This window comes from Zea mays, chromosome 8 (assembly GCF_902167145.1).
Source record: "Zea mays cultivar B73 chromosome 8, Zm-B73-REFERENCE-NAM-5.0, whole genome shotgun sequence".
Taxonomy (NCBI): domain Eukaryota; kingdom Viridiplantae; phylum Streptophyta; class Magnoliopsida; order Poales; family Poaceae; genus Zea; species Zea mays.
The window spans coordinates 77529322-77544720 of record NC_050103.1 but is presented as its reverse complement, the minus strand read 5'-3'; the positions used below and the strand labels follow the sequence as shown (position 1 = coordinate 77544720).

General features: G+C 50.1%; 2 protein-coding genes across 8 annotated transcripts; one reads left to right on the top strand and one right to left on the bottom strand.

Annotated features, from left to right (window-relative positions):
* Positions 1-216: 216 nt before the first annotated feature.
* LOC103635409 (transcription factor FAMA) lies at positions 217-2901 on the top strand. 4 transcript variants are annotated; one of them, XM_035961719.1, is made up of 4 exons: positions 217-801; positions 934-1563; positions 1757-2278; positions 2369-2785. In XM_035961719.1, the coding sequence occupies exons 1-4, from the start codon at positions 790-792 to the stop codon at positions 2456-2458; spliced, it is 1254 nt and encodes a 417-aa protein (XP_035817612.1). In that variant the 5' UTR covers positions 217-789; the 3' UTR covers positions 2459-2785. The 4 variants fall into 4 exon arrangements, with proteins under 4 accessions (XP_035817612.1, XP_008656088.1, XP_008656087.1 ...); XM_008657866.3 differs by having other exon boundaries at positions 218-801; positions 931-1563; XM_008657865.3 differs by having other exon boundaries at positions 242-801; positions 1757-2284; positions 2369-2901.
* Positions 2674-7653, bottom strand: LOC100280367 (uncharacterized). Of its 4 annotated transcripts, none has more exons than XM_020542086.2 (6): positions 7319-7653; positions 5861-5961; positions 5172-5481; positions 4969-5070; positions 3969-4771; positions 2674-3410 (listed from the first exon to the last, which is right to left on the bottom strand). In XM_020542086.2, exons 3-6 carry the CDS (start codon positions 5450-5452, stop codon positions 2866-2868), a joined length of 1731 nt encoding a protein of 576 aa, XP_020397675.1. In that variant the 5' UTR covers positions 5453-5481; positions 5861-5961; positions 7319-7653; the 3' UTR covers positions 2674-2865. The 4 variants fall into 4 exon arrangements, with proteins under 4 accessions (XP_020397675.1, XP_008654867.1, XP_008654869.1 ...); XM_008656645.4 differs by having other exon boundaries at positions 5840-5961; positions 7319-7548; XM_008656647.4 differs by lacking the exon at positions 7319-7653 and having other exon boundaries at positions 5861-7279.
* Positions 7654-15399: the final 7746 nt, after the last annotated feature.

Sequence of the window (15399 nt, the reverse complement as noted above, 5' to 3'; positions counted from 1 at the left end):
AGAGAGAGGCAGGAGAGAGGAGAGGGACAGAATTGTCGCGGGCGGCGTCGGCGCGGCGACCTTTATAAATCTGCGCCCATGCATCCCATGCATGCCGAGAAAGAAGAAAGCAAGAAAAAGAAGAGGCGCCGGCCCGTGATCATCCATGACGCGTCCGCGGCGGCGGCGCGAAGGAGGATAGAGAGAGAGAGGGAAGCTAAGACGACTAAGACCGCCGCGCCGACGGAGATGAAAGAGAGAGAGAGAAAAGCAGAGGCGGGGAGCGCCGCGCATGTGAACAACATAACTCACCGGCCGGAGCGGGGCGCAGCGGCGGAGCTAATACGCTAACCCGGCCCCTTGGAGGTGGCCGAATTCATCAGCCTGGCTCGTCCGTCCTACGCACGCCTCCACCATCAAGATCGAGCTGAGCCTCCCTTAGCTTCTCTCTCTCTCCGCCATGCTCAAACACGAGGAAAGCTAGCTTACCAGCTTAATTAGCTATCTTCGTCTTCCTCCAGTCCCCGGCCGGCCCGCCCTCCTTGTTCGCTACTTCTCTCGTGACCCTGTGCAAACCATATACTATACTATATAAGTGCAGAACATGCATGGTGATCAGTGACTGATCGCTGCTGAGTTCTGGAGAGCTTTACAGTGCTTCTTGTTTATTTAGCTGCTGCGCGCTGCCTGCTCCGGCCGGCCGGCCATGCACACGCACCGCCTGTGAGCCTGCCTAGCTGCCGACCTGCATGTGTCCGTCGTGATTCATCAAAGCACCACCAAATACGCTGCTGCTCCACCCGCCTGATCATGGACAAAGAGGTATGCATCGCAGCATGCCTGCATGTTTAATTTTCACGTACCTCTGCGAATTGAACCTCTCTGTCAAGTCAAAGCTTGATGCATGATCTCTGACACGTATCGATCCCTGTTTGGAAATGGCATTACCAGCAGCAGGAGAGTCACCTCGACAGCTTCGCGCCGCTGGACGGCGCCGCGGCGCCGGAGGACCAGCAGCACCAGCCCGCCTGCGGCGGGGGGCCCGAGATGGTCGACTACATGCTTGGCCGCCACCACGTGAACGCGCACGCGCCGCCGTCGCCGACGCAGAGCCAAGCGGTGTCGTTCGACAAGCTCAGCTTCTCCGACGTGCTGCAGTTTGCCGACTTCGGCCCCAAGCTCGCGCTCAACCATCCGGTGGCCGCGTCCGTCGGCGGCGGCGAGGACGCGGACGCGGACGACGACGACGACGGGTACTTCTTCAGGTTCCAGTCGCTGCCCCAGCGCCATGCGGACCGTGAGGCGGCGGGAAGCAAGACGACGGCCGAGGACGGTGGAGGAACCGGCGTCGTCGTCTCCGAGGGCACCACGCTGGTGCAGCAGCAGGCCGATCACGGCCGGGCGGACAAAGCCGGGGACCAGGGGAAGAGCGGCCGCCGGAAGCGCCCGCGGACCGTGAAGACCAGCGAGGAGGTGGAGAGCCAGCGGATGACGCACATCGCCGTCGAGCGCAACCGCCGGCGCCAGATGAACGAGTACCTCAGGATCCTCAGGTCACTCATGCCAGGATCCTACGTCCAGAGGGTACCTTCACTTCATCACTCACTCTGCATTAAATTCTTTCGTGTGAAGTTCATGCGTTCCAAGAACAGATGTAAGGGCTTTGGTTTTAGGGTTTCCGGTTAGTTGCCATGGATGGGCAGTTGGGCACGCACACTGGTGGATAGGAAACAAGCTGTACTCACTGACACGTGGCACGTATATATGCTGGGTGCAGGGAGACCAGGCATCCATCATAGGAGGCGCCATCGAGTTCATAAGAGAGCTAGAGCAGCTGATCCAGTGCCTGGAGTCGCAGAAGCGGCGGCGCCTGTACGGCGGGTCCGGGGACGCGCCACGGCCGCCGGTGGTGGACGCGGCAGCGGGCTCCGGCGGCGCGCTAATAACGTCCTCCACTCAGCCGCTGGCGCTGCAGCCGCCGCACCTGTTCCCTCCGACCCCGAGCCACCCTTTCCCGGTGGCGGGCGCCGACGCCAAGATCACGCTGGACCTGGAGGCGGCGGGGGGCGCCGTGGTCGACGACGCCGGCGGCGGGCTCCGGGAGGAGGTGGCGGAGAACAAGTCGTGCCTGGCGGACATCGAGGTGCGCGCGCTGGGCGCCGATGCCATGATCAAGATCCTATCCCGGCGCCGGCCAGGCCAGCTGATCAAGACCATCGCCGCCCTGGAGGACATGCAGATGTCCATCCTGCACACCAACATCACCACCATCGAGCAGACCGTCCTCTACTCCTTCAACGTAAAAGTAATTCATCAAGATTTAGTTATATATATCTTCAGTAGCGCGCGCGCTTCATCTGGACTGGAATTGAATATGTGTGTGTGATAGATCGTCGGCGAGGCAAGGTACTCGGCGGAGGACATCGCCGGCGCCGTGCACCAGATCCTCAGCTTCATCGACGTCAACTACAGCCTGTGATCTTCTCTTGCAGCCACGACGTTCTATATGTGCTTGATTATTTACGTATTCAGTTTCATGTATCTTCTGTCCGTTTCTATGTGTGTAGAACTGAATCTGATGTCAGGACAAGTAAAAAAGATTAGCACTAATACCCAGTGACAGTATTTGTGTACGTACTACTACTCTGGAGTCTGGAGTGGAGACTGTGAATGCATTTGCTTGCTATGCACAAAGATCAGAACACAGGCAGAGACTGAATGCATTTGCTTGCATATGGATTTACAGACATTCTAGCAGGGCGCCAGCAGGACTAGGATGAGTAGATTGTTTTCTTTTACCTGGAGACTAGAACAGAACAGTGAAGCAATATTTTTTTATATAAATATAATTACATGGATGGAACTACTAGCAGCGTTTCTTATTTATCAGAGCCCATAGGCGGTACTGAAGTAGCTTCTGGTGGTGTTCCTACTGAGTATCTGCAGAACCTTGACGTTCAACGGGTTGACGAACCGAGGCGTCTTGAACTGGCTCACGGCGCCACCGAGGCTCAGGAAGTGATCCAGGATCTCCTTGAAGGTTCCCCTCTTCAGAATCCGCAGCTCCAGCGGGCCGATGGCTCTGATCTTCCTCGAGCCCACATACCCAGCATCGACGAAGGCTAGGTCCAGGCAGTTCGCGCAGCCTCGCAGGACGTCCTCGCTCGCGTCGGAGCTCAGCTCCCAGAAGATGACGTAGCGACCGGGGTCGCTTGACTTCTCCACGAAGCTGGTGAAATCGACGATCTCCAGCTTCTCCGCGTCCAGGAGCTTCGCTGCCTCCTCGACGGCCAGCTGGAGGTCTTGCTCGGTGTTCTTGTCGATGTTGATGCTCAGGACTAGGCTTCTGCGGCAGATGAACCGGAGCTCCGGTGTTGCGTTGTGGAAGCCCGTTACCTTCACGATATCTCCTAGCCGGTAGCGGTATAGACCTACAGCAACACAATCAAGCCAGGATTGTAAAAGCATTAACCGTACCTTTTGTGTTCAAGTCATCTGTGTCTCTAAGGTTTACGATATCCAAATGTAGATGTAATATCTCAAAAATCGCTTGTGGCATAGTTATGTGTTAGAAGTAACCATCTGAGATCATAAATGGATAAAGGTGCGTTTGGTGACACTCTACTAACATCAAAACATTGTGCAGCTATAGGTACCTAATACAGCACGAACCAACAAACATTAATGGATAGGCTGCAGCCTGCAGGGACTTGGACCACAAATACAAGCAATAATTACTCCATGTGCTTAAGGCATAACTTTGATGTATGCACCCCAACTGTGCGCTTTCTGTTCAAAAATGACTTTCGTTGAAAAATATAAATAGCGTAATCGATCAGGCATCATAATTATACCTCTGAAGTGATATAAGGTAACCTATCTGAATCAGGTGACTGAGGCAGAAATAGAAGATATAATTACCATGAATTCTGTAATTTGCTATATGTAATCTCAATTCAGAATGGTACAGTAACAGAGAAGGAATGTACCTCCGAAGGTAGTTATCACGACTTCGTAGGTTTTGCCAACCTCAACTTCAGTCAGGCCAACTGGTTCTGATTCTAAGTAGTGAATGGAGGAGGCACTATTCTCCACCTCCAAAGGAATGAACTCAAAATAACCGGTCTGAGGGAGAACAGCGTATGTCACCTGTTCAGGTGGAAGTGTGGGGTTTATATTAGCACCAACCCATCCTTCAGATGCGCCGTAATCTGCGCTTATCAGAGGCAAGTGCCCAGCATAGTGCCTCAGTTTCTTTAAATACGGTTCCATGGACCCTGTCATGATACCGTACACATACTTTGCGTTTGGCCAGAGTGCTGGGATTACACCGTACCAGTTGCTCAGGCCCGTACACTTCTTATAGATCGAGTCAGCGAGCTCAGGATTGGGCTTGAGGATTTTTGTCACGGCTTCACGAACCGATGGCACTGTAACTTTCTCTGAGAGGACACCATCTCTTATGTCAGCACAGAGATCTTCCCAAACCTCCTCAAATGTTTGAAATGCATGGACTAAGCTGTGAGCGAATGTCGAGAACACCTGATGGACCTCATCAGAGTATATTAGACCACAGAGCAAGTGACAATACAAGGACTGGTGGAAGTCAGAGCCAAAAACAACTTCATCAGGGCTGCAGCATTGAGACTGGATATCCTTCATCCCCTCCTTGTATCGTGCCCTCCGGTACAAGTTTGTTGTTGCAGTTGTGGCAAGGATGCCGCCTTTTGTTACCACTTGCTTGCTACCATAGATAAACTGCAAGGCTTTTCCTCTTCCAATTGGATACTCACTGTGAAAAGAAAACTGTACTTAAGATCTATGACATAAGGAATCCGAAACCAACCAATGGTTTATTCACATGGACATCACATTGATTAGAGCTTTATATAAAAAAAAACCTTATGTTGCACACTGTGAGATGAAACCCTGCTCATTCACAAGTAGAAGGGATACTTGTGAAAAATGAAACATAATGATGATGCTTACCGGTTCCTAAATGCATATGAAGTCTGGAATATTTGAAGTGTGGTCTCAAGCAATTCATCAGTAAACGGCAAGAACTTAGGCCTTCCCTGCGTTGTACCAGAACTGCGTCCAAAGGAAGAAAAAAAACATCAAGTTACAAAACACCGACATCCACACACTAATATAAACGATAAGACGACACATTTTTCAAGCAGTGTAATTACCTGAGGGAAAGGGAGGTGACGGGCTTCCCAGTGAGGAGTGGGGAGCTATCACCATCAGCAATCTTATGGATGTATGGCTCAAGATCACTGTGCACACACAGCGGGATGCAGGATTTGTAGCTCTCTACATCAGTCCTGCCATTGAGGCCGAACTTGTTCAGATATTCAGCATCAGCATTCAACTCGAGGATCTTTTTCAGTGTATCCTTCTGTACACGCCCAGCATCGCGTGTTAACATCTCGAACTCATGGATAGTTTCTTCACAGCTACAGATCGGCATCTTTACTGGCAGAATCTTGGATTTATCACCTGATTTGTAAGTTGGATGGCAAAGAACGAATCAAAGTTTGTAAGATGGACCACAACAATTTGTACATGAAAGCAAGCAAGATTTTGGGATATTTTTATTTAAATGCATAGCACCCAAGGCATTTCTGCTGCGAATACATGGAAGTTAGAAGATAGAATGGAAGACAACATACTACAGTTGCAACCACTAACCGTGCTGAAAACCAAATAAAGTAAAGGTATAGTTAGGCTTTACTTTCCGACACAGCCTAATACTAATGTGATCCGTCAGAATCCAAATAAAGTAAAGGTATTTATTCATCGACCTTTTTACTAGATCGAGATTCGACTAGCACAAGAATCGCAACATGAGACAAACCTTTAAAAGCTGGATACATACTGATGAGAGGAGACGGAGAGCAGCTTGCTGGTTATCCAGGCTATATGATTCCGGTGGGTGCCAGTTTGACAATACAATTATACGAAGGATAAAGCGATATCCTAAAGAAACAGACATGAAGATAGCAACAAAGGCAGATGATGAGTGGAAATTTTGCAAGCTTTAAAGTTCACAACAGCAAACTTTTTTTCCGAGTAAGGGGCGAAATTGCCATAACGGCCAACCAACCACTCTCTCGGTGCTCGGACTAGCAATACAACCTACCACCAGTGCAGTGACCACTCTAGCACGGCCTGCCCTTTACACATCGGTCTTGTTGACATGATTTCTTTCGTGAAATACTTGGCCAACCATCCATAGGGATGGTTTTTTTGGTTTCCCAAAAAGAAGAAGGAAAAAAACATGCTGGTGGCTGTTGAGCTGGAATATTTAAGTAGGGTCCCTGAGGCACAAAGAAGAAGCCAAGAACATGGTGCTGTTGCTGGTGCTGCTGTGAAGAGAAGGGCGAGCAAGAGCCAGGAGATGCCCAGAAAGGCATGGGGAGGGGGCAGCCTTCCGGGCCGGGCCGAACAGGAACCCACCATGGACGGAGGAACGCGCAGAGTAATTGCCGCACGGCTCGCTGCACCTGGTACTAGCTAAAAACAGGTGCAAATCCACAGAGCTCACTGTGCAAGCATTGCCGCAGAGGGATAGAAACATGCGTGCTTCGCCTGTTGAGTCCAGGTGCGAGCTAGCGAGCGAACAATCTGTGGGAAGGCTGCTGTTTTCTTTATAACTGTTATTAAAAAAGGAACAATTGGATCTATACCATTAAAAGATTCAAACTTTAGATATATACCATGGACCCTACATGTCATTGTAATGGTATGGATCCAAAGTGGTGATCTTTTAATGGTATGGATCCAAATTTCCCTTAAAAAAAATAAAAGCTGCTCATGGAGGCAACAGCAACACGAAAGAGGCGAGGAGTAAAGAATATATGCGGTGAATTTGTGCCGGCAATCCGCCATGGGCGAATCAGCGCGCGAGTCAACCTGCGAGAGCAAAACGCATGAGCCCTTTTTAGTAGCTCGGTCACCAGAGATACTTGGAGGAAAACCTTTTTTAACCGCCAAGGGAATCGGCAGAAACCAAGCGGCTGAAAGGCTGGGCATCTGGTAGAATTCTAGAGGGGCCGGCCGATCCCCACCGCCGGCGTTTCTTGTTTGTGGCTTTCAAGAGAGAGAGAATCTCGATTTTTTTTAGCCGAAAAGAAAAGGTACGGAGAACATAGACAGTACCAGTAGCCTGTAGCATAGATTGAAATTGGGAGGGATGAGTTTCGGCGGGCGCCATGAGCAGCCCACAGGAAGAAGGGTTTGAATTTGATTGCGTACAGTCACCTCACAGCAGCGACGAAACAGAAGAAGCAGCCAGAAACGAGTGGGTCAGTCCTCGGAGGGGAGGGCTGCTTACCGAGAGCGGCGGCGGCGCGGTCAGACGGATCTGCACTCCGGGCACCGGCGGCAGAGGGGAGCGGGCGGCTGTGGCGCCGACGCCTGTGGCTCCGCGCGGGCGCCGGGCGGGCGAGGCGGCCCGGTGGCCGACGGGGGCGGAGGGGGAATGGGCAGGCGCGGCGCGAGCAGGGTTCGCCACGGGCGCGGCCTGGCTCATGGGACTGCGGAGGAGGCCGGGGCGGGTGCGGTGCGGCAGGCGACGGGCGGAGGAGGAGGATTATAAGGAGGAGATGAACGGAACGGAACGGAACGGAACAGCAGCACGGCGGGCGGTGCCGCGCCCGGGGGCGGGATTTCGGTACTTTTCCGGGGTGCCCGGTGCAAAAAAGGCCGAAATCAGAGCGGACGGAACGGGGACGATTTGACCGGGCGCTGGCAGGGTCCGACCATGACATGCACTGTGACGGCCATTCCTATAAAGTTCGCACTTCTCTCAATAATATATACTACACCTACACATCCCAGGAGTAGCACGGTCTAATTTCCCTGATGTCAGCATTTTTAATAGTGTTTCTAAAATTTTAAAAAATCTTACTTTTTAAGTTAATCCTTATCATTGCGTAACAAACCAACAATGCCAAAATACAACGGGTACCAAGAGAGTGTGGCCCATGCCGGCGATCACACTGGGCATAGCACGGATGAGACGTGATATTATGATCCAAGAGTTAATAGTATTATTGATAGAATAATCATATCAATAAGATACATCTTCTTTTTTCATAAGCTTATTTTGAAATCTAGTATAAGTATGTTTGGCCCAGAGCAATCTTTGTATGGGTGACCGACCAAGAAGTCTTATTGGGATCTTGGGTGCGCACACAAAAGACTCGTGCTGGTCTGTGGAGATAGGCTATGATCCTAGAGCCTGTCTAGTGTTAGTCTGTAGCGATATGCTATGATCCTAGAGGCTGTCAGGAGTAAGTACTATCGGTCCGAAAGTAGTCGAGGTGTTACATGATATCCACCACACGATATATCACTACCGGAATCCGAGTCTTTGTCGAGTGTTGGATTCTTTGCCGAGTGCCTTTTGTCGGGCACTCGGCAAAGCCTTCTTTGCCGAGAGCCGCCCTCGGTAAAGTCAGGCTCTCGGCACAGAGACTCTTTACCGAGTGTTGAACACTCGGCAGAGGACAGCGCTCGGCAAAGACGAGTTTGCCGAGTGTCAAACACTCGGCAAAGGGAGCTCTCGGCAAAAAGCCGTCAGCAGCCGTCCCAAAGCTGACGGCCGTTAGTATTTGCCGAGTGCCAACCGTCGGCTCTCGGCAAAGATGCTTCTTTGCCGAGTGCCACGCAGCTCGCACTCGGCAAAGTATATTTTTATTTTTTTGATTTTGTCTCCCAAACTTTTTGTGGTATGTTCCTACACTATGTAGACCTACATGTATCATTTGTGGACAATTATAACATAGTTTTCAATCGTTAGTAGATTTAGTTCGTTTTTTTGAAATTCTTCGGAAAATTCAAATTTGAACTGCAGGTCACTCGAAACTTGTAAAACCGTGCATGAAAAAATGATATTCATGTTACTTAGCATAAGTTATGACCGATTTCAGAAGCGTACCGAAAACTTCGAGCAACATGCTCACTAAACATGGCCGTCAACTTGGCATGCACATGTTTAAAAATTGTATAAAACACAAATAAAGTCAGAAAATCATGAAACTTGTCCACGTGTCATGATATCATATGTAGAGGCTGTGATAAAAAAATTTAGAATGTTTGGAGAAAGTTGTGAGACACTATGTGTAGAAACCTTCTAGATTCACATTGAAACTCTATGATTTCATGTGTAGTCCTCTTAGGTTTCTACACATAGTGTCTCACAACTTTCTCCAAACATTCTAAAATTTTTATCACAGCCTCTACATATGATATCATGACACGTGGACAAGTTTCATGATTTTTTGACTTTGTTTGTGTTTTATACAATTTTTAAACATGTGCATGCCAAGTTGACGGCCATGTTTAGTGAGCATGTTGCTCGAAGTTTCCGGTACACATCTGAAATCGGTCGTAACTTATGCTAAGTAACATGAATATCATTTTTTCATGCACGGTTTTCCAAGTTTCGAGTGACCTGCAGTTCAAATTTGAATTTTCCGAAGAATTTCAAAAAAACGAACTAAATCTACTAACGATTGAAAACTATGTTATAATTGTCCACAAATGATACATGTAGGTCTACATAGTGTAGGAACATACCACAAAAAATTTGGGAGACAAAATCAAAAAAATAAAAATATACTTTGCCGAGTGTCTGAATAAGACACTCGACAAAGCTTCCTTTGCCGAGTGCCAGCTGTGTGGCACTCGGCAAAGAATAGGGAAAGAGTCTTTGCCGAGTGTCGCCCGGCTTTGCCGAGTGCCAGCGATCTGGTACTCGGCAAAGCGTATTTTAAAATTAAAAAAAAAACTTTGCCGAGTGCCAGATCACGGGCACTCGGCAAAGCGCCCTACATACAACGGCCAGCGGGCATCTTCCTCACTCTCTCTCTCACTTACTCAACGCCGCCGCGCCCTCGCCGTCGCCGCTCCCTTGCCGCCGCCGCCGTGCCGTTCCTCGCGCCCGCGCCGCGCCGCCGCCGTGCCCCCTCGCCCGCGCCGCCGCCGCGCGCCCGTGCGCGCTCCCTCGCCGCATCCGCGCGCCCTCGCCCGAGCGCGCTCCCGTGCCCGCCGCCGCCGCGCGCCCTCGCCCGCACGCGCTCCCGTGCCGCCGCCACGCGCCCGCGCTCGCCCTCGCGCTCGCCGAAGCCGCGCCCGCCGTGCCCTCGCGCCCACGACGCCGCAGCCGCGCCCGCCGTGCCCGCGCTCGCCGTGCCGTGTCCGCGCTTGTCGTGCCGTGCCCGCGCTCGCCCTCGCGCTCGCCGTGCCGTGCCCCTCTTCGTGTCGCGCTCTCGCCCGTCGTCGTGCCCCTTGCCTAACCCCTTGCCCTCGCCCGTGCCCCCGCCGCGGCCTCGCCCACCGCCCCCGCCCGTGCCCCCGCCGCACTCCTCGCCGTGACCCCGCTGTGCCCTCGCCCGCCCGGCGCCTCGCCCGCGACCCGTCGTCTCGCCCGCGCCCCGTCGCCTCGCCCGTGTCGAAACCTCTAAGGTGATTACTTGATTTATGTTATACGTGTATGATTTATATGAAATGATTAGTTTTAATATTAAGTTAATTATATACGTGCATGATTAGGTTAATATGTAGTATTGTGGATTGCCGGCCATCGTGCCGTTGAATTATGCGTGGATGTCAGCCATCGTGCTGATAGTTTTATTTGCAGGATTTTGAAACCTCCCCGTGCAGGGGAGGTGCTGCCGAAATTTTCTGTTGCTAGGCTTCTGTTAGAGGATGGAGGACCGTGAGTGGATGTACACGGGCCGTAGAGGAAGGAACGATGTCACCACTGAATGGATTAGAAAGACCGATGATTTCGTGGAACGGGCATATGGCGAAGCTGCTAAAGGGGCGAAGCTAGTCCCATGCCCGTGCGGCAAATGTGACAATCAGAAAAGAAAACCAAAGAAGGTCATGGTAGAACATATTTGGAAGAATGGATATTTCATGGTGAAGCGCATCGTACGAGAGAGGAGGTGTTGAGACAACGTGTCGAGGATTATGGCACGGATGCGGGGGTAGCAGATATGTTGAACGACTATCAGGAGGCACAGTACACGGGAGGATGTATGGATGACGAGCCAGAGCCGACTGCAAAGGCGTTCTACGACATGTTCGACGCGGCACAGAAACCCCTTCACGGCCAGACAAAGGTTTCTCAACTGGATGCCATTGGGCGTGTAATGGCGTTCAAGTCGCAGTACAGCATGAGTAGAGACGCATTCGATGGCTTGTTGACGGTTATTGGGAGTCTGCTTCCGGATGATCACGTTATGCCAAAGAGCATGTACGAGGCACAAAAACTACTTCGTGCACTCAAGATGACGTATGAGCAGATTCATGCTTGTCCGAAGGGCTGCGTGCTATTTAGGAAAGAATACGCGGAGGCAAAGTACTGTCCCAAGTGTAATTCGTCTAGGTTTATGGAGGTAGACTCTGGTGATGGACAGAAGAGGCAGCTCGACATCCCCTTGACAATCCTACGACACCTTCCGTTCATACCGAGGATCCAGCGTCTTTACATGACAGAGGAATCCGCGAAACAGATGACATGGCACAAAAATGGAAAACGATACAATCCTGACAAGATGGTGCACGCATCAGATGGTGAAGCATGGAAACACTTTGATGACATTCACCGTGAGAAAGCCGAAGAGGCTCGTAATGTATGTGTTGCGTTGGCCACAGATGGGTTCAATCCCTATGGAATGAGCGCTGCCCCATACACATGTTGGCCCGTGTTTGTTATCCCAATCAATCTCCCCCCCTGGTGTGTGCTTTCAAAGGCAGAATATATTCGTGTCGTTGATAATTCCAGGACACCCGGGCAACAAAATGGGCGTGTGCATGGAGCCTTTGATCGATGAATTGGTACATGCCTGGGAGGAAGGGGTATGGACGTATGACCGAGCTACGAAGACAAACTTCAGAATGCATGTTTGGTACCAGTACTCCATGCATGACTTACCGGCGTATGGGCTATTCTGTGCCTGGTGTGTTCACGGTAAGTTCCCATGCCCAGTTTGCAAGGAAGCTCTTAGGTTCATTTGGTTGAAAAAGGGTGGCAAATATTCGTCCTTCGATAAACATCGACAATTTCTTCCTGCTGACCATCCATTCCGCCTAGACATCAAGAACTTTACGAAAGGTGTCGTAGTGACAGACCGCCCACCTGCAACGATGACTGGTGCCGAAATTCGTCAACAGATAGATGGGCTCGTGGCCAATACAGAAGGTGGTTTTGTGGGATATGGTGAGCAGCATATGTGGACACATAAGTCTGGCTTGACTCGGCTCCCCTATTATGACGACCTGCTCCTTCCACACAACATTGACGTGATGCACACTAAAAAAATGTTGCCGAGGCACTGTGGGCAACAATTATGGACATTCCTGATAAGTCAAAGGATAATGTGAAGGCAAGAGTGGATCTGGCAGCGTTATGTGATAGACCAAAACTAGAGATGAAGCCGCCAAGTGGCGGAAAGACATGGAGAAGGCCTAAGGCCGATTTCGTCCTAAGCAGGACCCAGAGGAAGGAAGTACTTCAGTGGATCAAGATGTTGATGTTCCCTGATGGGTATGCAGCTAACCTGAGTAGGGGGGGTGAACTTATCTACTATGCGAGTCTTAGGGATGAAGAGTCATGACTTCCACATATGGATTGAACGGATTCTTCCTGCGATGGTTCGAGGCTATGTCCCTGAGCATGTCTGGCTAACGCTTTCAGAGTTGAGCTATTTCTTCCGTCAGCTTTGTGCAAAAGAGTTATCTCGGACCGTGGTTGCAGACTTGGAAAGATTGGCCCCCGTGTTACTGTGTAAGCTTGAGAAGATATTTCCACCCGGCTTCTTCAATCCAATGCAGCATTTGATTCTTCATCTCCCCTATGAGGCACGAATGGGGGGCCCCGTGCAGGGACGTTGGTGCTATCCAATCGAGAGATGTCTAAAGACTATTCGAAAGAAATGTAGAAATAAATGCAAAATCGAGGCTTCCATTGCAGAGGCATACATTCTAGAGGAGGTCTCAAACTTCACAACAACTTATTATGGTGACAAACTGCCGAGCGTGCATAATCCACCCCCTCGTTACAATGATGGCGACAATGAATCGAACCTTAGCATATTTTGAGGCCAACTCGGAAGCGCAAGTGGCTCGACCACGAAGACCCTGACACATGAAGAGTGGCGACATATCATGGTATACGTATTGACCAACCTTGAAGAGGTGACGCCATACATGGAACAATTTCTTCATGAATTCTGGCGTCGATCAAGGGACCCCACTCCACAGGAATATGACACTCTTCTTAGAAAGGGTGCGAGAAATGGGTTGCCCGATTTCATTTCCTGGTTCAAACGTAAGGTACGTGCTTAGTTTGTAAAAGAGATACGTCTTTGAACTCAATTTAGCGTCTTTTAACTTGCGAATACTTGCAGGGCCAAAGAGATCCGTCTATGAGTGCCGAGTTGAGACAAGTAGCCAACGGCTTTGCTTATAGGGTCAAGAAATATTCTGGGTATGACGTCAATGGATACCGTTTTCGCACAACACACTACGACCAAATTCGGCCCAATCGGAAAACAACGTGTTCTGGAGTCTTTACGCCGGGCCTTGACAATGTCGATTATTTTGGACGAATTGAAGAAATATATGAGCTCAATTTTTATGGTTCCAAACCTCTTACTCCAGTGATATTCAAATGTCATTGGTTTGACCCTCAAGTGACGAGACGGACACATTCTAATCTTGGGATAGTCGAATTCGACAAGATTCCACCTTAGCAGGAGACGATGTCTATATCGTGGCCCAACAGGCCACACAAGTGTATTATCTCCCATATGCGTGTCAAACGAAAGAACATCTTAAGGGTTGGGATGTTGTGTATAAGGTATCGCCGCATGGGAGGTTACCTGTTCCTAACGATGAAGATTACAACTTAGACCCGGACACATATGATGGAGAGTTCTTCCAAGAAGATGGGCTAGAAGGGCGATTTGAGATAGACTTAACTGAAGCTATCGGAATGGACGTAGATATTGAAATGGTTGTTGATGAGGAGGATGATGAGGTGCAAAATGATAATGACTTAGTAATCCTTGAAGGCAATGATGAGGTTGCGTCTTCCGATGGTGTTGAGATTGAAATGCTTGATAGTGATGATGAGAGTTATGATCCGGCTAACCCCGACACATATGAAGATTATTTTTAATCGATGTAATGCTATATGACTTTTTATTTCGCACCTGTTTTTAAATACATCTTTTTATATGTGCTTATTTGTTTACTCTTAATTGCAGGTTGTTGGACAAATATGGTGGGCGGTTTCCTGAGGAGGAGGAGGGGGAGGAGGAGTAGGACGGCGGACGATGCAGAGCAGGCAGCGCAGCAGCACGAGGCAGAGCAGGCAGCGCAGCAGCAGGCGGTGCCTCAGGACGACGACGACCAGCAGCAGGACGCCTCAGGTTCAGGCGGCTCTAGTTCGAGGAGCATCTACTTGCGAGGCCCCGCGAGTCTCCCGCCGCGTCCCATACTTCGGGACAGACGGTCGTTGATTCGGCCGGAAGGGGAGAGGTATGTAACTTTATGTTCTTCATTCTTGTTCATATTATGTGTTCAAAATCATAATATAAACTAATACTTTTTATTTATCACTTGGACAGGTCTTGGATGGTTTTGGATTATGCTGGGGGTCATCGTCGCCCCCCCAACAACATCCTCGGTCTGCTGTGCAGGGAACACTTCCCTGGACTTGTGGAGTACGCAGGAGTGACGGGCCCAGCCTTCACCTTCGACCACTACGCCGTCGCCCCCGATGCAGTAGACCGGGACGTCAGGGAATTCAATAACAAGGCGGAGCGGGTGAAGCAAGAGCTGTGGGTAAGTCTTAGTATAATGTAAAATATGTCGCATTCGTTGCAAATTCTTGAAATAATGTATGGATACATCGTTTTTGTATGCAGGATTTATTTAGATGCGATGCTGGATACGAGGCTAGGGCGGATGTGGTGGCCACCACGAGCTGTAAGAAGCTCGTTGTGGACATGCACTATGAGGCCCGCATCCAGGCCATCATCACTTACCACGGCTCCGTCCTTGGGGAGAAGGTGACCAAACCTCAAGCCCGAACCATGTCGTTGACCAGGGAGCAGTATCTGCAGGTAAAGTCATGCATGTTTGGTACCAGTACTCAATGCATGAATTTTATTTTATCTTCTGATATGCACTTTATGTGTTTACTTTGCAGGTGATGATATATGTGATGTATATATGTGATATATATGTGATATTATGTTTGTGTGGATGGAATACAAAAAACAAATAAAAAGGTATATACTGGTCACTTTGCCGAGTGTTACACTCGGCAAAGAGGCTCTTTGCCGAGTGTCAGGGTCATAACACTCGGCAAAGAGCACAGACCTGGGCACCGGC